The sequence below is a fragment of the Gobio gobio genome (genome assembly GCF_949357685.1).
Source record: "Gobio gobio genome assembly, chromosome: 1".
NCBI classification, from domain to species: domain Eukaryota; kingdom Metazoa; phylum Chordata; class Actinopteri; order Cypriniformes; family Gobionidae; genus Gobio; species Gobio gobio.
The window spans coordinates 59,248,857-59,271,110 of NC_137097.1; the positions used below are offsets into that span (position 1 = coordinate 59,248,857).

Genomic DNA, 22,254 nt, shown 5'->3' on the forward strand with positions numbered 1-22,254 from the left:
AAATCTTGAGGTTCTGTCAACTTCTTCTTTCATTTTATTTCTGCACTTACTCAACTTCGGTTGCGCCTGTTGTGAGGATTTCCTGCAGACTACCACACACACACAATGATAGCAGCATTAAACATTGTTTGTTCATTTATTCATGTTTGTGTTGCGCTAAAACATTTCTTTAATAATTAGATATAGGCTTACATGTTATGTCTATGCATAGGCCTACAGTAGCCTATAGGATGGGCTAGAATGATTGTATGGATGCATAATTAATTTAATGTGTTTTCCTGTACCTTAACAAACATAAACTGAGCATATACACCAAATCCCATGAGCTGAAAATAATTATTCACTTTCCTCATATATCAGTACGTTTGTGAAATAACTAATCTCCTTAACAGTAAACCCTGTTATGTATGGCATTTAATCATTCTGTTTACCCATAAATTGTCATGTCACATGGTTTTCTCAGAATAGTGTTTCAGAACATGAACATTATTATTATGAAATTTTGTCACATGCTTTTTTTTGATAGTGTTAATAGTTTTTTTGTCATGAAAAGTTTTGTCAATGTCAAGTTGCATTCCTGGCAAAAATAAACAGGATTTGTGTTTGCCTTTTGAGATCTTTGCCCCCAGTGCATGTTGACTAGTTGGGATAACTTGCAAATGCTATTTTTGTTGACTCTTTAATTTCATGTAAAGCTTTTCAATTGAGCATCTCAATGAATGCTCAGTATAATAACATGAACTAACCTTGTGACTGTTTGGTTTGGATCCTCCTTGTTTCAGAGACAAGAGACTTGTATTGTGGGCATCTGAGTGCATGTTTGGTTTTTGGAAGGGATATTTTGGCCTCTGTTGTATGCAATTAGCACACAGTTAATTGCCTGTTCTCATAGAATAACTGGCCTTCATGAAGCTGGAGAATATGAAAGGATAATGGACGCAGAAAATGCACTTGCTGCGTGGTTTGGAAAAATAAGAACTTGCGGTCAGCCTTAAAATGTTGGAATGCAATGTTTGATGTCATAACTAGTATGTAGGGCCACATTATGCATGAGCAGACATCTTGGCTTAAACTCACGACCAGCACTGTGTATCATGTTGCTGTAGAGGCTCTGTTAAGTGTAAACATCCAAATCTCTGAATGTTTTCTCTAGACCGACGAGTCTCACAGTCCGTCATAATCCTCACGGTGTGGCATTATCATATTCTCAAAACATCAGCACTGATGTGTTCCTGTGTTCCTACATTCCTGCTAATTTGTTAATTTTCACACCATAACGTGACTTGTTTCCTTTTTATTTCCAAGTTTGAATCTCAGATTTTCTAATCAATGAATTGAGCTAGATTGATTGGTGTGTATTAAGTGTACTGAGCTTCTTCTTTTTTTTTTTTGACATTTGGAAGTAAAAACATTTCCCTAAACTGTCTGAAAAAAGGTAAAACGCTGTCACTGGGGCAGTACTCTAAGGTACATACACAAAAAGGTACTAATGTACGTTTTGTAATGCACTTTTAAAGTACTAATATGTACTATTTAGGGGTAAGTAAGGTACAAAGATGTACATTTTCACTTTTGTACCTTAGGGTACTGCCCCAGTGACAGATCTGTACCTTTTTTCTGAGAGTGTATTATAAAAAAGTAAATGTATGTGTTTAATAGTGCCAAACTGACATTTCTACAATGAGGCCGGGCTTCCCAGTTGAGCCCCAGATGCCATGATATAAAAGCAATTCCTTTTATAAAAGCCAAGCCGAGAAACACCGGGTGCTGAACCCTGGAGCGTCGCCAAACATTCATTTAATGAACTCATCCATGATAATGAGCTGGATGCCCTGTAGTGCTCTTGAGTAAATATTTTCCCTGAATGTAGTAATAAAGCAGTGGTATGCAAAAATATCCAATAACTATGGTGATTAAAGGTAAATTCTGCATGAACTAGCATCTGCTAGTGTGCATTCGGGCATTATAATTGAATATATGACTGTGAATGTGATTCCTACATCACACCTGGATCACTCTTTTTTTTTTTTTTTTTTTTTACAGCAAATATTTACATTACAATACATATGAAGAGAAAACAGAATGAAAAATGACGAGAAAAGAGATGACAATCCTTAGTGTGTTGTAGTGGCAGAACTATAACTGAAGACAAATAATCATGATACATAATCAAGAAGCTAAGTAAGATGGTTTCCAGAGCTCACCGAGTTCGGCTCATTTATTCTGGTTAGCAGTCTAGCCCACTTCCCTGTGTCCTCATGCACATTAATTAAATCACACAGATAAAGAGTGTTTGGGGGGAAATAAAAAAGAAAATCCCAAGCCTCAGGTTGGCATGGAGACTATGACATCATCGCCTAATACATCAGCGACTCAATGTAAGTGGCATAAAAGACCTCATTCCGAACAGGATTAGCTTCTTGGTTAGGTAGTTACAGATGCTAGGCAACCAATGCGATAAAAGAACATCCTAAAAATGTGATCTGAATGCATATTAAATCCTCGAGGTGCCACAAAGAGGGTTACCTATGCTCTTGAACCTGAACATCATGTGCTCTTTATCATTCATTTGTTTCATACAGACCAAATTGACCTCTGAAAAGGAGTTTAACCTGTAACACTGTGCTGCTTTTTCTGTGCCATCAGTTCTGTTAGTTAAACAAGACGTGTCAAAAAATTTGAGGGTTTTTTTTGGTCAATAAGGTGTTTTGTTGTTTCTAAGTGATATTTTTATTAAGCAAGGACAAATTATATTGAACAAAAGTGACAAATGTTACAAATATTTCTATGACAAATAAATGCTGTTCTTTTGAACTTTCTATGCATCAAAGGAATTTACCAAAATGTCAATCAGCATAACGATAAGAATGTTACTTGTTAACATTATTTGAGCAGCAAATCATCATATTAGAATGATTTCTGAAGGATCATGTGACATTAAAGACTGGAGTTACGATGCTGAAAATTCAGCTTTGCCATCACATTTAAATAGAAAAGTTTAAATTGTAATATCTCAAAATATTACTATTTTTACTGTATTTTGTATTATGTAGGTTTGGCGAGCAAGATGCTAATTTTAAACCAAATTTTACCAACCCCACATTTTTAAAGGTGCAGTGTGTAGTATTTATGAGGATCTATTGACAGAAATGTAATATTATATACATTACTATGTTTTCAGTGTATAAAGACCTTACATAATGTACCATTATGTTTTTATTACCTTAAGGCCTGTTCACGCCGGGACGATTTTCGCGCGCGTTTATCGCCGACGTTTAACGCCTCGTGACTAAACAATGGGCGCCAATGTGAGTGTGCACACCAACGCATAAAACGCCAGGCGTAAAAGCGTCATTTTAAAAAAAACGCCTCAGGTTCGTTTTTTTATTTGGACGTGGCGCGTTAAAAACTGGCCGACCAATGAGATCAGTGCTTTTGTTCACGTGCCTGGAGCTGCTGAAGTGACATTAACAAACGACTTGGTGGCGCTCAAGGACAGAACGGTCTTGCCGAGCACACATTGATACGAACAAGAAGTAGTAAGTAGACAAAGAAGATGAGCTGCTAATGCTGCCTGCCAGTTAGCAAAAAGTGTGTGAATGGTTTTGCCATAGGCATAATATGTCTGTGGTTTTGGCAAGCACGTAAATACTGTCTCTTCTTCTTCTGTGTGACAAGCGAGTGTCAGAAGCGTAAAGTGCCTCAGCACCACCTTGTGTACCGGGAGCGCATCTACTGAATGTGCACGTTCACTCGGTGCATCGCCAGTGAAAAACGCTTGGGTGTGAACACTCAAGACGCGCCGAAAAAAATGTCACGAAAAACGCTGCCGATAAGCGCGCGCGATATTCGTCCCGGTGTGTACAGGCCTTTAGGATGAGCCATTTCTGTCTACACATAGAAATGGCCCCATCATGTTTCTACAGTAGCCCTAAACAAACAACCTTCTCTACAGAGCGCTAGTCACTCTCTGCTCTCTCCAATGATGACATTTTTTGTTCTGTGTCGGCCACCGTAACTTCTCTAAGTGCTTTGAAAGGGAGGGGTGAGCGGTGTGCGATTGCAATTCACAACCTTACCGCTAGATGCCGCTAAAATTCACACACTGCACCTTTAAATGGTAGGATACATAAGCTTATATTTTTCATAGAACTGTATAAATACATTTTTCTTTACACATTTTTACTAGGATGAAACAATTTAAACTGAATCTCAACCCTCAGTATCAAAATGTAAGCACTTCAAATTCACAAAAATATCTTTTTTAGGTTTATGAACAACCGAGTCCCGTCTAGCAAGAGATACCAGCCAACTGAGTATGAGCATGCAGCCAACTGTGCCACCCATGGAGTAAGTGGAAATCTACTTCTTATCTCACACGGAGCAGGACAAAACAAAACATAGGCGAAACCTTGAATGAAAATAACGTACTTCACAAGATCACAAGCTAAACGGGTTGTTCAACATTTAGAATAAAGACATCTGGTTCTGTGTATTAAATTGGCAGAAGGAGAGGGTGTTGTCAAGCGGGAAAGTTTTGATGCCATTGTCCTGACTCCTGCGACATTGAAGGTTCACCAAAGTCATAAAAAGTGATTGTGATGAAATATTGCTTAACAAACAAGAATATTTGACGGATATTCAGGGCCAAAATCATTTAACATTATTAGATTACAGTCATCAGGTCATTGTTTTTTCATAATGTCAGTTGTTTGTGTCAGTTCTCTGTTCAGCCTTGCTTCGTTTGTGCTCATGTGTTTTATATGGGCATGTTGGGATAACATGTTGTTTGGATAACATCCTACTCTCTAATCCCTGCCTCTCAGAGCCGCACATCTGGCACGACCAGTTCACGAGCTACAGCATGAGACATTGACCACACACCAAATCCTCTTTGCATCAGTGCATTTTCGTTTCGTACATATGGCTGGAAAAACCCCAAAATATCACGCATTCATTTCACTGATGTATACAAATTGAAGTCAAGCCATGACAATCTCCTGTGTGTGCTTGTTGACTTTGTATAATGTGTTTGTCAGAAATGCTGTAATATGATGTTTATTACCTTCTGTAAAAAAGATGGCTTCTTTAGAAAATCAATAGGGCTCTGGGACATGTAAAGAAGATTTGATCAGACATAAACAGTGACAGATGGAAGTAGGGTCGGTCAGAGACTACAAATATTAGAATTTTTTTGTTTTCCTGATGTAATTACTGTAATCCAGTTAGCAAACTGGACATACATCATGTAGGACTGGGGTCGGTCATTTTAGGTGATTTTGTATTTAATTACTATAACATGTGTTGTAGTTGAGACCAGTTGAGTCAGAGTCAAGACTAAGTCCATGAATAGATCAAGACCCTGAAAATATAGTATTGGTCTTGGTCATCGAGTCCAAATCCATGACTATATTTTAATGGTCTTGACCATGACAACAAAATATGGTCTTGGTCTGGTCCTCTAGTCCGAGTCTAAGACCATATTTTCATGGTCTTGTTCTTAGTCTATATGCTCCTGAGTCCACAACAAGACCAAGACCATTAAAATATGTTCTTGGTCTTGGTCCTCAAGTCTGAGTCTAAGACCATTTTTTCATGATCATGGTCTTGGTCCTCAAGTCCGAGTCTAAGATCAAATTTTCATGGTCTTGGTCCTCAAGTCCGAGTCTAAGACCATATTTTCATGGTCCTGGACTTAGTCTATATGCTCCTGACTCCACAACAAGACCAAGATCATTAAAATTTGTTCTTTGTCTGGTCCTCAAGTCCGAGTCTAAGATCAAATTTTCATGGTCTTGGTCCTCAAGTCTGAGTCTAAGACCATTTTTTCATGATCATGGTCTTGGTCCTCAAGTCCGAGTCTAAGACCTTTTTTTTCATGGTCCTGGTCTTAGTCAATATTGCTCCTGAGTCCACAACAAGACCAAGACCATTAAAATATGTTCTTGGTCTGGTCCTCAAGTCCGAGTCTAAGACCAAATTTTCATGGTATTGGCCCTCAAATCCGAGTCTAAGCCCATATTTTTATGGTCCTGGTCTTAGTCTATATGCTCTTTAGTGCACAACAAGACCATTACAATAAGTGAGTCTAAGACCATATTTTCATAGTCTTGATCTTAGAACAAGACCAAGACCTTAAAAATATTGATTTTCATGTCCAAGTTTAAAACCATATTTTCATAGTCTTGGTCCATTTGCTCCTGAGTCCAAAATACCAAGAATACCATGAAAATATGGTCTTGACACCCTTAAGTCCGAGTCCAAGTCCATATTTTCATGGTCTTCGGGAGCATGTGGATGGTTTTTGACTCCAACTCAAATGAGCTGGTCTTGACTCCAACACTGCTATAACACATAACACTATTAATGAATAACTCAAGAAAATACAAAAAAGGATACATAATGGTTTTGTCTTCTGTTCAGTTCTGGATCATTCCCAGTATCATGGCCAGCTCAGTGTTGTACTTCCTCTCTGATGACCAGTGGGAGACCATCTCTGCATGGATGTATGGTACAGGTCTGTCTGGGCTGTTCATCATGTCCACCATGTTCCATACAGTGTCCTGGAAGAAAAGTCATCTCAGGTGAGTCAGAACGGAGCAGTGATGCATAGTTATAATTTAAAAAAAGTTATGAAGGCTGCCGATACATTGCTTTAAATGTTTTCCACAAATAAAGTTCTATTTTATTTTAGAACAGAAAGGAAAGAACCTCAGCAGTGCCTACGATTCCAATATACATTCACATCCCATAATACCTTCCCATATACATTCACATACATTTTAACCTAATAAAAAAAACATGTTATTCGTCAACTTGGTGCTTTTTAAATGGAGAATGTGTATATACATGTTTCTGCCTTAGGGGATTCAATAATGACTAAACAGACACACTCATTATAAAGTGCCTTTAGATGTGAAACAGATTTCCTCAATTAATTAGGCAAGTTCCCTGCATTTCTTCTGTAAAAATAATAATTCAACTGCAAAAAGAAAAATATTTTATTTATGCATATAGATCTTCAAACCAATGCATTCCAAAAGTTAACCTATTGTGCAAAGTTTTAGGCTTTAGTATATTTGCATATTCGGTGCCAGGAGGAAGTTTCAGCTGCAAATGCAGATTTAGTGGAAACATTATGAATGAACTTCGGATCTTCATCAGAGAATGACACCTACGCAGTTACACATGAATCCACATTGACATAGCAGATGTATTCACTTGGGCCTGTCAGTTCATGTTCACCACTGTCAGTTTCATCAGTCTGTGATTCACACATGACTCTGCCCATTGGAAAATTACACACATGAAAAATAACAAAGAGTCTCATGACAAGAACAGGACTTAAATCTGTATAAATGGATTGCAAAATGCTTCCCTACAGTCACCAGCATTTCTTTTACACTCATTGAATTTTTTTTTCTCTATATGTTGCTAGGATGTTATGGGTGGTTGATAGGGTTGCTAAGAAATTAATACTTTTATTCAGTAAGGGCACATTTTCAATTGCTAACAAGCATCGGTCAATACTGAAGCCACATGTTCAAAACTCTTCACACATTCAGTGAAACAAAAGTCAATTGCAGACCAAACTGTGAATAATTTTTCATTGCTTTTAAACAGCAAAAATCCATGAACGATTTTGTCATTCCCATCTGCAAAATACTATATATTTGCAGCACATTTTTTGAATGCTAACACACTGCTTTCAAAACTATTAAAAGCACATTCAAATCAGAATGATGGCAAATTCTGTGCATTTCTGCAGTAATTATATTGAATTATAAAATCGTAGCAGAATATTTACAATGAAATTAAATAATCATTATTCCAAACAAAGCAAATTGCAATTTCGCTTGAAAGCCGACCCAGGTGTGTCCTATTTTTAGTCTCTCTTGGTAATTTTCTTTTTCTTCAGTCATATTTTAGTAAATCGGGATGGCTTCAGAATGATTTTGTTTGGAAACATGGATCAAGGAAGACGCATTGGTGGGGAAAGAAGAGTGGCAGAGAGAGGAAGGACTAGAACCCTCACAGTACCTACCTACCATCCATACATAAATACATACATAACACTTGCCCTATGTAGGGTCATGGGGAGGCTGGAGCCTTTCCCAGTGTCTCGGGTCGTAGGCAGGAAAACACCCTGGACAATTGCCCAGTCCATCACAGGGATGACACACTCGCAAACATTCATATTTTGTCTCAGCGTTTGATTTTTAAATGAGTAAATTACTATATGTAAAGATATTAGGACATATACTTTGTGTAGTAATACAGTCAGTAAAATGATTGTTATTCTTATCCTAATGAAATACTGAAAAATCATTCAAAAGTCCAAGATAAAAGTTAATCATTTATTTAATACTCCCTGTTTTTTTAGTGTTTATTAGGTTCTATGTGTTATGAATGAGAATTGTTGCCATTGTTATGGTAGAACAAGCTATGAGACCTATATCAAGTGTTTTGTTGGTCTGAGTGAACCGCTTGGCCAAGATTCATGTTGATAATGTTCTTTTGAACTTTCTACTCCGCAAAGAAATTTCAAAAAAATATGAATCAGCATAATGATAAGAGTGTTGCTTGAATGTTAATGCTTCTTGGGCAGCAAATCATCAAATCAGAATGATTTCTGAAGGATCATGTGACTCAAGACTGGAGTAATGATGCTGAAAATTGTATGAACAATGTATGAAGAGATTTGAAAGAGTGGCTTCAGTAAAATGATAAAATGTGACAGTCTTTTGGACTTCCTATTTATCAAAGAATCCTGAAAAAATGTATTACGGTTTACGCAAAAATATTAAGCAGCACAACTGTTTTCAACATTGAGCAAGTGTATTTTGAGCAGCCTATTATGATTTCTGTAAAATCATGTGACTGACGACTGGAGTAATGATGCTGAACATTCAGTTTTTGCAGCATTTGGAATAGTGATATAGAAGGATACAAGCCAGTAGAAAGATGTGAGATTGATTTTAGGAGTATTTAAGAAACATTTTCTTATGTCTTGCTATAACAGGAAGGTGGAGCAGCGATTCCACATGTGCGACAGGATGGTGATATATTTCTTTATAGCTGCATCTTATGCACCCTGGTGAGTATGAGATGTGTGTGTCTGCTGGATATACATAACTATCAATCACTTAACAGCTTCACAGGGGCGAGTGTTTTACTGACACAGGTGTGTTTGTGTGTTGTGTGCAGGCTGAACCTGAGAGAACTAGGACCCTGGGCTGTCCACATGCGCTGGCTGGTGTGGATCATGGCCTGCGCTGGCTCTGCCTATGTCTTCTTTTTTCATGAGAAGTATGTGCTCTCTTATTTGAGGACACGGATGATAATCACTCTCAGATGTCCAAAATTGTGAAAAAAGGACTGCTTGTTTTTTTTAATAAAAGTGTCAAACCATGCAAATGAATATTAACAACTCAGCATCAGAATCTCTTTAAAACAGCTGTGTTATGTTTCAGGAACAAGATACTAGACTTACTGTGCTACACTGCCATGGGAACCGTTCCTGCAGTTGTTCTTCTGTCAATGGTACGTGTGTGACTGACACCTATACATGTGTTCATAAATACAGTAATGACGGCTTTTGAGATTCCTTAAGCAGCTAATTTATATATTACATCTCCGTTAGTGTTGTTAACATTAAGTATACTTTTCAATACAAGTAGGTCTTTACTTCATTAATGTCTTTCATTGAGTTATTGGCTGTGTCCTAGTAAGGATGCACAAGCAGACACATTTATGACGTAGTCTTGTTCACTTACTAGACTACTACTATTCTTGCATTTAATGCTGAGGAGAACTCTAGCCTACAAGCCTCAGAAGGCTGCATCCTAGTGTGTCTTCCTGGTATAGGAAGCAGGATGCAGTCCAATCCATTCAGACAAACATGCGTAAGTGTTAATGAATTACGTGATTACGTCACCCTATTCTAAATGAACGCATTTCAATATATATGTTGGGATATATTTATGCGGCAAGATAACAGGATGTTATGTTTATGTTACAAGCCTTGTACTTCTGTAAGGTGCTTATTAGAAAGGTAATTTAATACTTTTCAATTATCACTAGTTTTACTGAGATTAATACCAAACCCTTATAACATAAAACATGATAAAGTGATGAAAAGATTAATTGGCTTGACCTTGAAAAGTTAAATTCTTGAAAGCATATTTATGTAATTATGACAGTCTCAGTCTACATTACATTATCACTGGTGTTTTAGGATGCCAAACAATTATTATAATATTGATTTATATAATTATTCCTATGACGTAATATCCATATAGCCTATTGTAAAACAAATGTACTGTATAAATAAAAATGACTTAAGCATATTTTACATTACAGTATAGGAAAACTACAATACTTTTGTCCTAATTTTTTCACTTGCAAGAAATAAACCCTTGAGCTTTTATTTTGGAATAAGCACCATATCACTAGCTGATCGCGTGAGCAAAGTGCGCACTTCTCTAAATCACGCAGCATAAACAGACGGCCTATATAAGCTACTTAAAGTCTTTTGCTGTTTAATAAAGGCACAAAACCATATCACAGTTTCGATTCTAGTTCGTTGGCAAAATATAACGTTAGAGACTTTTATGTTAGGCTATAAGTTTTACATCTCATATGTGTTGGGATTCTTAGGAAAAGGGAGAAGAGCGAGTTCGGCAAAAAGGTGGATTCGAACTTAGGTCGAACGCGATAAAAAGCTACTTTCAAGCACCACACACCCTACGCCACTACATATAGATAGAGGTGGGCGTATTTTTGCCAAAAAGACAGGCACTTATTGCAAATATACACTCTGTTATCGAAAATGTAAAAAAAGAAGTTTTTTTCCTTCCACTCACTTGGGCCCCATAATGCCCAATGGATAATCTGCCCCCCTATTGGCTGGTGCCCCAGGGCACTCACCCAATCCAGTCTATGGATAATCCGGCCCTGACCCTAAGGCATGTAAACGCTGGCTGCATCTGAAATCGCATACTTCCCTACTATATATACTAAAAACAGTATGACAAAAAAAGTTTGTCCAAATTCACAGTACTCATAAAAGAATAGTCAAGAAGTACCCGGTGAGGATTTGTGAATGGCAGTGAAGTGACATAACTGATGCTGGTTGGTCATATGATAATGACAACATGGTACGTCATGTAGTACATCTGGATTACATTCACACTACACACACACTCATAGAATGCCCTTTTTGTTTTTTAGTGTTGTTTTTAGTGGTTGTGAAGTATCTAATTAGTACCTATTCAAGATTCAACAAGGTGCTGCAAGGTGATAGCTATATGCAGTTGCTACAGATTTGTCAGCTGCACATCATGTTGAGATATGGCGACTGTGGAGGTAATTAGAGTTTATAATTTGAGATTGCTGGAAGTAGCCATGATCAGCAACAGTGCTCAGGGAGTCACAATGCTCAATTGGTGCTAAGAAAATATCCTCCACACTATTACACCACCAGCCTCAGCCTGAACCATTGATAAAAGGCAGGATGAATCCATGCTTTCATGTTGTTTAGAACAAATTCGGACCCTACCATCTAAATGTCGTAGCAAAAATGGAGACTCATCAGACCAGGCAATATTTGTCCAATCTTCTATTGTCCAATTTTGGTGAGGTTGTGTGAATTGTAGCCTCAGTTTCCTGTTCTCAGCTGACAGGAGTGACACTGGTGTGTTCTTCTGCTGCTGTAGCCCTTCTGCTTCAAGACTTGACATGTTCAGAGATGCTCTTCTGTAGACATCGGTGGTAAAATGAGTGCTTATTTCAGTTACTGTTGCTTTTCTATCAACTCGAACCATTCTCCTCCGACCTCCGGCATCAACAAGGCATTTTCAAGCACAGAACTTGCCCCTCGCTGGATGTTCTCTTTTTATTTTATTTTTTATAACCATTCTCTGTAAACCTTACAGATGGTTGTGCGTGAAAATCCCAGTAGATCCGAGTATTTAGCCTGTCTAGCACCAACAATTTTTGTTCCTATTTTTGCAGTTTCTTTTCTCTCTCTCTCATTTTTTCTTTTTTGTGTGTTATATTTGATGCTCTGTTCTTGTTTTTAGATTGACTTTTTAACACTTCTGTCAAGGGTCTGCAGATGAAAAATAGCCCTTTGGGCTAATTCTGGCACATTTACATTCATGTTTATTAATGTGCACAGCCCCTGTAAATAAAAAAAATAAACAAAATATAAAAAAACAACCGCGCCACATTCAAAGTCACTTAAATCACTGTTCTTCCCCATTCTGATGTTCAGTTTGATCGTCAGATCGTCTTGACCATTAACCACAAAATACATAATTTACCATGTTTTATGTTTGCCAGTAGCGGATATTAAAATGGCAACCTTGTTACGATGATTTCATACACAGAACAAATGATAAATTAAAAGTATTGCATTCTCTTTCTAAGAAGCAGCTTGTAGAAACAAAAGGCTTGTAGCATAATGTTCATTTGACCCTGCTACCTATACTAAATAGTTTATAATATAATTTTTTTTTTTATAGGAAATTTGCATATTTGTTAATAAAATTTAATTGGAAATGAATGGAGACCGATTAAAAAGTCATCATCATGAAAAAAGAAAAAAAAAACTTATTTACCATAATGATTTATATCTCCCAAAAATGTCTGTATGAACATATTTTACACATGCAGAGAATCCAAGTGTTTTGTGGAATGACCCTTATGTAATTTATCTGTGGCAGAGCGACCTGTTTAAACTGATTGTATTATTTCAGCCTAACAGAGAGGGCATATTAGAGCTGTCAGTGGGCGGAGTCTTCTACTGCCTGGGAATTGTGTTCTTCAAGAGTGATGGCCTCATCCCATTCGCTCATGCCATCTGGCATGTCTTTGTGGCAGTGGGGGCAGGCATACACTATTACGCCATCTGGAGGTACTTGTATGCAACGGGGACCAGCCAAATCAAAATATCCAGGTGACAGATGCAGAAGACCTGAAGTATTCACACAAACAGGGTTTATTGAGCTATGAAAAGACAATGTATTTGATCACGAGCTGCCTTTGCATCCCTCTATATTAATCATAGATGGGCATGTTATAGTACTGTTGTACTAAAATACACTTTCATATAGAAGAATTTCTGTCCTGATAACTCAGCACTTTGTGGCCAGTCTATTTTCACAGATGTAGTCTTAACCTGTTGACATAATGTACTGTTTCCACTGTCAATGTTTACATGCAAAATGTGCATAATACACAATCTAAATAACATTCCATGTCCTTTAACAGAGCTATCTACTGCCTTTAAACACTTGATATGATAGACGTTAATTTATTGACAGTTGTTGGCATTGAGCAGAATTGATGTCGAAGTATTTCTACAACTGTGACAAATGTAAGAAATGGCTTTGTAATCGTTGCACTATGGATCGTCTGGGGTTGTGAGCTATGTGGAAAAATAGAGGGGATAACAGGATTTATTCATTCTGAATAAAAGTCAATTGAGCTCCCACAAAAGCTCACATTGAAACTAGCCTTAGACCCAATTAGATTTACCTAAAGGTCTCATAAAAATATGAACCTTGATGAAATTCTTGCAACTAAAACGTCACTTTTAACGCTAAAAGACAATTGTAATGGTTTATTTTGTGTGTGGTTGTTCTTAATGTGTTCCCGTCTGTGATCAGTTCAATGAATAACTCTTGTCCTGCAGCCAACATGACTGCTTTACCTCTTGACACATTTACCTCGACACACTACACTTTTCCTTCCATTGACTTCCATTCATACGCATGTGAATACGGGAGACAGGAAATGCAAGCTCAAGAGAAGTAGTTTTGCATTTCGCTGTGTTCCAAATTTCAAGTTTGCTGAACTCTGACCTGCGAATTCGTATCACGTGAAGACTTGTGACCAATAGAAGACTGTTATGCCATAGCATGACCTTTTAGAACACGAACTTTAAATCTGCAGGCTGAGTGCAGTAGACTGCGTATTTTTACATTTTTTATGTATTATATGTTGAATTATGTTTTTTTTTAAAAGACAGCGCAGAATGTGACATGATTGTGCAACCATTGCAGTGTATGGAGAAAAATCCACGTGCTCAAAGTCTAGTGTGACCGCGGCTTTAGCCAGGAAGCTCAGATATGTCAGAGTATGTTGTTAAGCAATGTGACTTTGAATGTTTTTACTCATTTTGTCATAAGGCCACATTAATATGACAATACGCAAATTTCTGCTGTGTCAAATTTCATATGGTCAATTCTTTTGGTTTCATAGATTTTTAATCAAAAGGACAAAACTGAATCTAAGCTGTATTTTAACAGTTTTGGCACTAATCATAAGTGGCAGTAATAAATGCAACCTGACAATAAACACATAGAATGCTTAATTTTTCTAAGTGTCTCTAACAATCATTTGAATAAATCAAGGAATAAATCAAACCTCTTGCGTCTTGGTGTCTCTTTTGATACATTTGTGATAGACGAGAATGTGTTCAGCAGAGGTGAAAGTCATGATGAAGTGCAGTGCTTGTCTGTTTTCACTCTCTCTCGGTATTTTGCACAGTTATTCCGAAAACGAGTTCCTAGAATTGGCTTACGTGGGCAGGAAGCTGGAATGTCTATGGAGGAGACCGCTGACTGCTCTCATGGCCTGAGGAAGTGAGGCGTTGGTGTCTCTGTGCCAGCGGGGGCCGTCGCCTCCCGCTGAAGGGGCCAGGACAAACTGAGCCACATTTGGTAACTTGAGCAAGTTAATAAGTTCATGGGCTCGTGTGATGATCTCCTCAGTGTCTTCCTCACTGTAGCACGCCATTACTGGACCACTACGAGCAAACGTCCGCATCTTAGACAGGAAAAGCGACACTCTGAGAGAAATGGAAAAAAGATATGGAAAGAGTGAGGGATATCGAAATATTGGTTGATACCACATAAGATTTTAAATTTTACTGTATGTTATAAATAGGGCTGCCCCCTAATAGTCAATTAAACGTTAGTCGACTAGAAGAGGGACAGATCGTTAACGGCTGTTCCTTGTTTTAATTACAGTATGTCACCTATCATCCATCAACCTCAAATATGGCTTATAATTTGAAACATACAAGTAGTAGCAACTTTATTTGGCCGCTCGCTCTAACGTTAACCTAGATGAATGTGTGCTATTATTAGGCGCATATCCATGTGTTTGTGCGGTGTGTGGAAGCTAAAGTATTAGCATTGAGTCGCAACTGCAATCACTTGCTTTTTTTTCCTGATAACAGCGGAAACAACTTAAAATACTCATTCCAAACGGGTCAACTTTTATTTGTGTAAACTCACAATAACAACAAAACGTTGTGCTTATGCAAAATAAAGAAAACAAACAGGATGTGCTTTCTGCTGTCTCCATGAACTGGCGCGTGTCACAAAAATAAACCAAAACTCAGCGTATAGGCTACTTGCCTCTAGCCTGGTCCTACCAGACTCTCGTACATTTCATCTGTACAGAGAGTCTGGCCATTCTCCATTGACAAGCGTTAACTTCCTTGAAGGCAGGTACTCTGTTGAAGTTTAAAACTATTGGATCTGCCCAGAGCCACTCTGGATCTGCCATAACCAATCGCTAACGTTTGGTCGTGACGCATGTCATCTCAAACTAGCGCACGACATCGACGTCATCGTTCTCAGCCACTCCCTCTGTTCGCTGATTGGACCGGTTAAAATTTGACCAGAGAAAATCAGAGAATATACCGCAATCCCAGACGGAGTACTGAAGGAAAATGAAAATTGAGCGGAAGTACGTAGGAGGGCGGAGCCAGGCTAACTTACCTCACAGACATGAAGAAACATCTACAGATAGCTTGAAATTACTACTTTTAAATGAACCAATTTGAATCGAAAACAAATACTCTATGTATGAAATATCTATAAAGGTGCGCCCACTGCGGAGTTGAAGAGGCAGCATCATCAACTTAATCTTTGCAGCTGACACTTAATAAATAATTAAAATGTCTCCTTGTTATTTTCAGACACATTCATAAACATTACTTTTGCCGGTGCTTGCTTTGTGTACATTTTACGTCTATATATATATATATATTATAGGCTCATTATGGTTCAGTATTTCCCCCAGTATTTAAGTTAGGGATGCCACAATTCTCAATATAATATTAAACCGTTCGGTACGCGCTTGTGAATTAAGTTTTGCATTTAATTAATTATTTTCTACACATTCTATCATTTGCCTCCATCCCAATACTGAACAACGCGACATACATTCACATCACACGTTAGTGGTAGAGTTATACTCACGGAACACTATAGTTATTCACAATCACGAAAGTTCATTATTTGCATGCGTTTTAAAGCCTTGCCGGTTAAACATTTAATTCGCTTTAACATGCTCTTTTCTGAGCGCGCGCGCGCACAAAGCCTGTCAAACACATGATTACTGGACTAAGTAGTCTTACTACGCTAATACTGCAAATACACATAAGTTTAACATAAACACAGTCGGTTATGTCTAAAGTGAAAGTAAAATCGGCGTGTGTCTGTATATTAGATATGTGAACATGCTGCAGCTTGTCCTTAAAGGGACAGTTCACCTCTAAAATTATGTCATTATTTCCTCACTCTAATGTTGTTCCAAACCTGTATTCATTTCTTCTGTTGAACAAAGACAATTGAATACCAGACAGTTGATGGTAGCCATTGACATCCATATTATTTCCTACAATGGGGACCAGCAAACATGTTTGGTTTCCAACATTCTTCAAAATATATTTTATGTCCAACAGAAGAAATAACTTTATTCAGGTTTAAAACAACTTGAGCGTGAGTGACAGAATTTTCATTTTTGAGTGAAAAAAATAAAAAAATATCCCTTTAATGTTAAATAAACAACAAAAGATAAAGAGAAACTCACTCACTGCTCATGACTGAAAAACTTTAATAGCTTTAATAAGAATCAATGTATATTTTATAGTGAAGTCTATGTTCTGTTTTATTTTTAAATGTATTAATTCAATTTCATACTTAAATGCTGCTGTACTGCTCTGAGCTGCCAGTGTACATCTTTATATATATTTATTTTATATTATACAATACACTAGGAATGTGTACAAGGGTTTTTTTTAAGTAAAGTTTTAAGTTTAAGTAAGGATTTTCAAGTCTTTTAAGTAAAATAAAGAAAGAGAATTGCAATAAAAAAAATAAAATAAAAATTCTCCTTAACCTCTTGCTGTTCCTGTCGCCTAAGAATAGAATTACAAAAAACACTTGTGACAAGCCATCAGAACCGAACCGAAAACCGTGGTTAAAAACCGAGGTATGTATTGAACCGTGGACTAACAGTATTGTTGCATCCTTAATTTAAGTAATATATATTCTCGTTTTGCTATTTTAAATGCTCCTAATTTAGTTTAGGATGTCTCCTACAATAGGTTTACAAGCATCCTAGATCAAAAATAATACTATTTTTCTCATAATATACACAAATAGCATCATCCCTTCTTTCACAGTGTCTAAAACAGTTCGTTTGAAGATTCATTCTGTCTATCTAAACCCCTCCTTTCAAAGAGCCTACTCTGCTGTGATTGGTCAGATGACCCAGTCTGTTTTGTTTGGTCTACCGTAAACAGCGAATGTCAGAACCTAAAGTCCCAATACTATATCTGAATTTAAGCTAAGTAGACGCAGTGCACGTGAAGCCAATAAAGGCCATAGGCTTGGTGGCATTATGCAAATTTGTTACAAACCAACATAGGTTTCACGCAGGAAGCAAGGCTGGAATTATTGATGATTCGTTCCAGGCCGTTCAGAATCAGTTCTTTCTTTTGGGAGACAATAACATTTATTGTGCACTTTGATCTTTGAAACTTTGCAGACCTTTTACATTCACAAACCCCTATATTACACTACATGAAAGGTAATATCTGAAAATGTTAAATGGGATTATCAGTGTATACTTTGTCTTCAGGAAAACATTTAAATATATACAATATATCATATAATTTGTAATGAAAAAACCATGGTGTTGGAGTAAGTTGATCTACCTTGGAATAAGATCCTGACTGCGTGTGGCCAGTTTAGCCAGGGTGGTCATGAGCACAGTGATGAGGCGGGGGGAGAAACTCGGAGGGCTGGCTGACTGTCGCACCTGCGTGATCTCAAACAGCACCGCCTCCAAACCCTCAAAAAAAGAGGTGATCAGTTCCACCGTGCAGCGAGGGTCGTATGACACCGAGAGAAACTCGCCAATGACCCACACCTGCGCGTACACATTAAATACAGTCACCTCAAGAGCAAGTATAGCGTGATGACACTTACAATCACAGTGCTCTACTTCTCCGCCTCACCACATGTGTGTAGAAGTCTTCTTTACTGTAAATGTTGGCCGGGGTGCTTGCAAAGTCCAGGATCTCCCTGGACTGATCCACAATCAGTGGTGGGTGGAGTTTGCACAGAGTCTGCAGGTGAGTGCTGAACACCCTACAAATCACAAATAAATAAATAATGCACAATCACTACACATGTAGAATTTATGTTGAAATGTGTGCATACATATATATTTTGTCAAATGTATACAAGTCAAATATTTTGCACAAGTGGGAAAGTATTTAAAATCATTGACTTGTGTAGACAGCGAGGCAGCTAAAAATCTCACAAGAAGATGGCGACATTTTTTTTATGTTTTAAAAGTGCCTCACTTTTGGACCTCAGCATTAAATGTCTTGATGTTGTAGAGCAGGCTACTTCTCTCCAGCAGCACCAGCAGCAGCTGGTTCATCATTTTCTCATCAGCTTTCTATAAAGCGCAATCAAAAAACATGGGAACAGATGACACAACCGAGATCTCTATTAAATGGCTTGACCTCTCGTTCGTGACTCATACCTGAGTGACAGTGTTGAAGTAAACATGCAGAAGCACAGGAACGACCTGAGCACACTGAATGACCCGTGGACTCTCCGCCATGTCAGCCAGAATCTCATGAAGCCGTTTTAGCCTATTAAGCAAATCACACTCAGTATAACCATCACACTATAACCACCAGAGCTAATTTGATCAGATATACACTCCCATTTAAGGTTTGTGGTCAGTAAATACTTAAAAAAAGAAAGAAATTAACACTTATTTAGCAATAAGTTAACACATTAAATTGACCAAAAGTGACAATAATGTTACAAGCAATTTATCTTCTTTTGAACTTTATGAACTTCTTTTGAAAATTCGTATTAAGCACAACTCAGGGTTCCCACTCTTTTTCAGCAACCATTTTCCAGGACATTTTCAATTTTACTACGGCGGGAATAAAAGACAAGGATCTTGCCAAATATTGCTTAACAATCCAGCATTTTTCAATATGAGCTCTTAATCATACATTATGACTATGGAAGCTTGTTTACACCACAATAGAAAGAAAAAGGTAATTGTGAACTTTTATCTCGCTATTCTGACTTTCTCGCAATTGCGAGTTTACATATTTGTGATATAAACGCGAAAATTGTCACAATTCTTTTTTCCTCAGAATTTGACTTTATAACTTGCAATTTCAGTTTAGATCTCAAAATTCTGAGAAAAGACGTCAGAATTGCAAGATATAAACTCGCAACTGCGCAAAAAAGTCAATTGTGAAGAAAAGGTCAGAATTGCGAGTTTATATCACGCAATTCTGACTATATCTTGCAATTCTGACTTTATAACACACAAATGTGACTTTATATCAAAATTATGTGATTAGGTAGCAGCTTATGAGTTAACATTCACTGCATACATTTGAGCAGTTAATAGCATTAGCTAACGGCTGCAAGTGGCAACACAAGACTAAACATCATTATTCAAAATACTACTCACACGTATCAAACTCAGCATTCCTGAACATGTGCTTTCTGCAACTAGCGCTAATTGTTTGAGCCAGCGATAAACTCTTTATACTCGGCTAAAGAAATAACTTTTTTTTTAAAGAATTTTCCCAGACAACAACAAGAATTTCCAGGACATTTGACATTTTCTCTAATTTTCCATGTGTTTTCCAGGACTGGAAAATTTGTCATCAATTCTCCAGGTTTTCCAGGACGAGTGGGAACCCTGACAACTGTTTTCAACATTGATAATAAGAAATGTTTCTTGAGCATCAAATCATAATATTAGAATGATTTCTGAAAAAATCATGTGACAGACTGGAGTAATGATGCTGAAAATTCAGCTTTGCCATCACAGAAGTAAATTACAATTTACAATATATTAAAATAGAAAACAGTTATTTTAATTATGTTGCTGGTTTTACTGTATTTTTTTAATCAAATAAATTCACCTTTGGTGAGAATAAGATACTTCTTTGAAAAACATTAAACAAATCTTACCAAGCCCTAACTTTTGATCGGTAGTGTAATATGATTTTCTTTGAATTTTATTCCATTTAAATTCTACTTTTCTACAATTCTGCATCCTGCTAACTCATTTAGAATTCCTCCTAAATTGTGTTCAATACTATAATGAAATGCCAGGTATTACCTGTCTATGGTGTCTCCGGTCCCAGCCTCCGGTCTGAGGATGTAGAGGAAGAGCCCCCTATAGGACGGCTGACGGAAGGCATCCAGAGAAGCAGCCACTTTCACCCCCTGCTGGTCCCAGTTGGTACGGTCCGAAGCCTGATAGCACGCTGATCTGCAACAGCATCGCATCACTAATTCACATCACAAACTTACTTACTTTACTTTACGACATAAATGTTTCCATTCCATGCATTGTACCGAATTTAGCTAAAAGCACATTTTTCACCCGCAGTCTCCTGGAAGGTCAACATAAACAATAAAGTAACATACACAATACATATATACAATAATACATACACATACTATCAGAACAAAACAAAAAAACTATTGATTCGATTTTTTAAAAAGATTTTAACTTCATTTAAAAAAAAAAAACTATAGATTTACATCCTTTTATATCCTCTGGCAAAGCATTCCAGTGAGTCGTAGCTTTCACAGCAAAAGACGATAGTCCAAAAGCAGAACGGCGAAAAGGAACGACGCAATTACTTATAGATGATCTGGTAGATCTCACAGAATTATTAGGACGAAAACTAACAAAGTCACAGAGTACAGAAGGAGCCAGGCCATTTAAAATGTTATAAACCATACACAAATTTGAAAGAAGCACGTAATTGTCAAAACTCAATAATTTATGTTTCTCCAAGATCCTACATTGGTGAAAATGGTTTGTTTTTTTATCTAGAGTTTTTAAAGTATGTTTATATAGGGATTTTAAAGGCTTAACCACAGTTTCACCAGCTTGACCCCAACATGTAAGACAGTACGAAATATGAGAAAGAATTGTAGCATGCATAAAGGTCTTGGCTACAACTTGAGTTAAAACGCTGATCTGCACTCGGTAAAGTGACGTACCTATGCTGGAGGTCCAGCGCTGCTGCTAAGCAGGGCAGATCAAGGATAGTGTGCAGTAACTCAATGGCTGTATCTGGAGCTACCAGTGATGGAAGCAGCTCCACAAACTCTGCAATCAATCCCGAGCTGTTCCACGCCAAGAACTGACAGGCAAAACGCACAAACTTTTAGTATATCACTTACTTGGATTCCTTTTATAATACGAGTCAGCCAGCCCACCTTCAGCAGGTTTGGGAAGCTCTGTCTGTAGTTTGCCACTCTGTCCTGCAGCACGCTGGAATTGAGTAGACAGAACTGGACAAATTCAAAGGCTAGCATGGGCTCGTTGAACTGCTCAGTGGGACAGTGGCTGAAGAGCTGGCAGAACACAGCCTCGGAGTCCACCGCAGCCGTCTCGCCTGATAACAGAGCACATGGATGCTGACATACTGTTCATTCACAGGTCACACAATCAGAGGCCCGTCACTCACTGTGGTTGAGGTAGAACTGAGCGATCGGCAGCAGGGCTCGAGCATAGGCGAAGTCTCCGTTCAGTCTACTGTACAGGGCTTTGATGCAGGGGAAGGCACGGTACACATAGGAGGGGTCCTCACCACAGATGATGTCGATTATTGACACTGACTCAATGATACACTGCACAACAGATAAACAGATAAATGTCACCGTCCATGTGCCATTTAACCTACTGGTTTCATCATTACAGTGTAAAATCCTTATATTTTGCAATCTTTTCTAATTTGACACGGAATTTTCATTTCATATTATCTTAAACTCGTATAAGAGTTTAAGTGAAAACAAATAAACATGAATTTCAGGATTTGTTATGTGAGCTTCCATGACTTGAAACATTTTTAACTCATTGCTTTAGCGTTAAATA

General features: G+C 37.6%; 2 protein-coding genes across 5 annotated transcripts in view; one reads left to right on the top strand and one right to left on the bottom strand.

Moving 5' to 3' along the window:
• mmd2a (monocyte to macrophage differentiation-associated 2a) overlaps positions 1-14,429 on the top strand; it is a 20,138-nt gene extending 5,709 nt beyond the window's left edge. For all 3 annotated transcript variants that reach the window (XM_079824154.1, XM_079824155.1, XM_079824156.1), the window contains exons 2-7: positions 4,269-4,350; positions 6,424-6,584; positions 9,023-9,097; positions 9,208-9,309; positions 9,474-9,543; positions 12,762-14,429. In XM_079824154.1, the coding sequence (XP_079680280.1) occupies positions 4,269-4,350; positions 6,424-6,584; positions 9,023-9,097; positions 9,208-9,309; positions 9,474-9,543; positions 12,762-12,965 (694 nt within the window). In that variant the 3' untranslated portion in view covers positions 12,966-14,429. The remainder of the gene's footprint in view (positions 1-4,268; positions 4,351-6,423; positions 6,585-9,022; positions 9,098-9,207; positions 9,310-9,473; positions 9,544-12,761) is intronic.
• ap5z1 (adaptor related protein complex 5 subunit zeta 1) overlaps positions 5,044-22,254 on the bottom strand; it is a 23,070-nt gene continuing 5,859 nt past the window's right edge. The window contains exons 9-18 of one of the 2 annotated variants that reach the window (XM_079824013.1): positions 21,848-22,010; positions 21,597-21,775; positions 21,378-21,520; positions 20,482-20,634; positions 18,862-18,973; positions 18,677-18,774; positions 18,326-18,458; positions 18,023-18,237; positions 14,591-14,857; positions 5,044-6,563 (exon numbers count right to left, since the gene is read on the bottom strand). In XM_079824013.1, coding sequence (XP_079680139.1) covers positions 6,536-6,563; positions 14,591-14,857; positions 18,023-18,237; positions 18,326-18,458; positions 18,677-18,774; positions 18,862-18,973; positions 20,482-20,634; positions 21,378-21,520; positions 21,597-21,775; positions 21,848-22,010 — 1,491 coding nt within the window. In that variant the 3' untranslated portion in view covers positions 5,044-6,535. The remainder of the gene's footprint in view (positions 6,564-14,590; positions 14,858-18,022; positions 18,238-18,325; positions 18,459-18,676; positions 18,775-18,861; positions 18,974-20,481; positions 20,635-21,377; positions 21,521-21,596; positions 21,776-21,847; positions 22,011-22,254) is intronic. The other variant, XM_079824012.1, reaches the window with a different exon arrangement.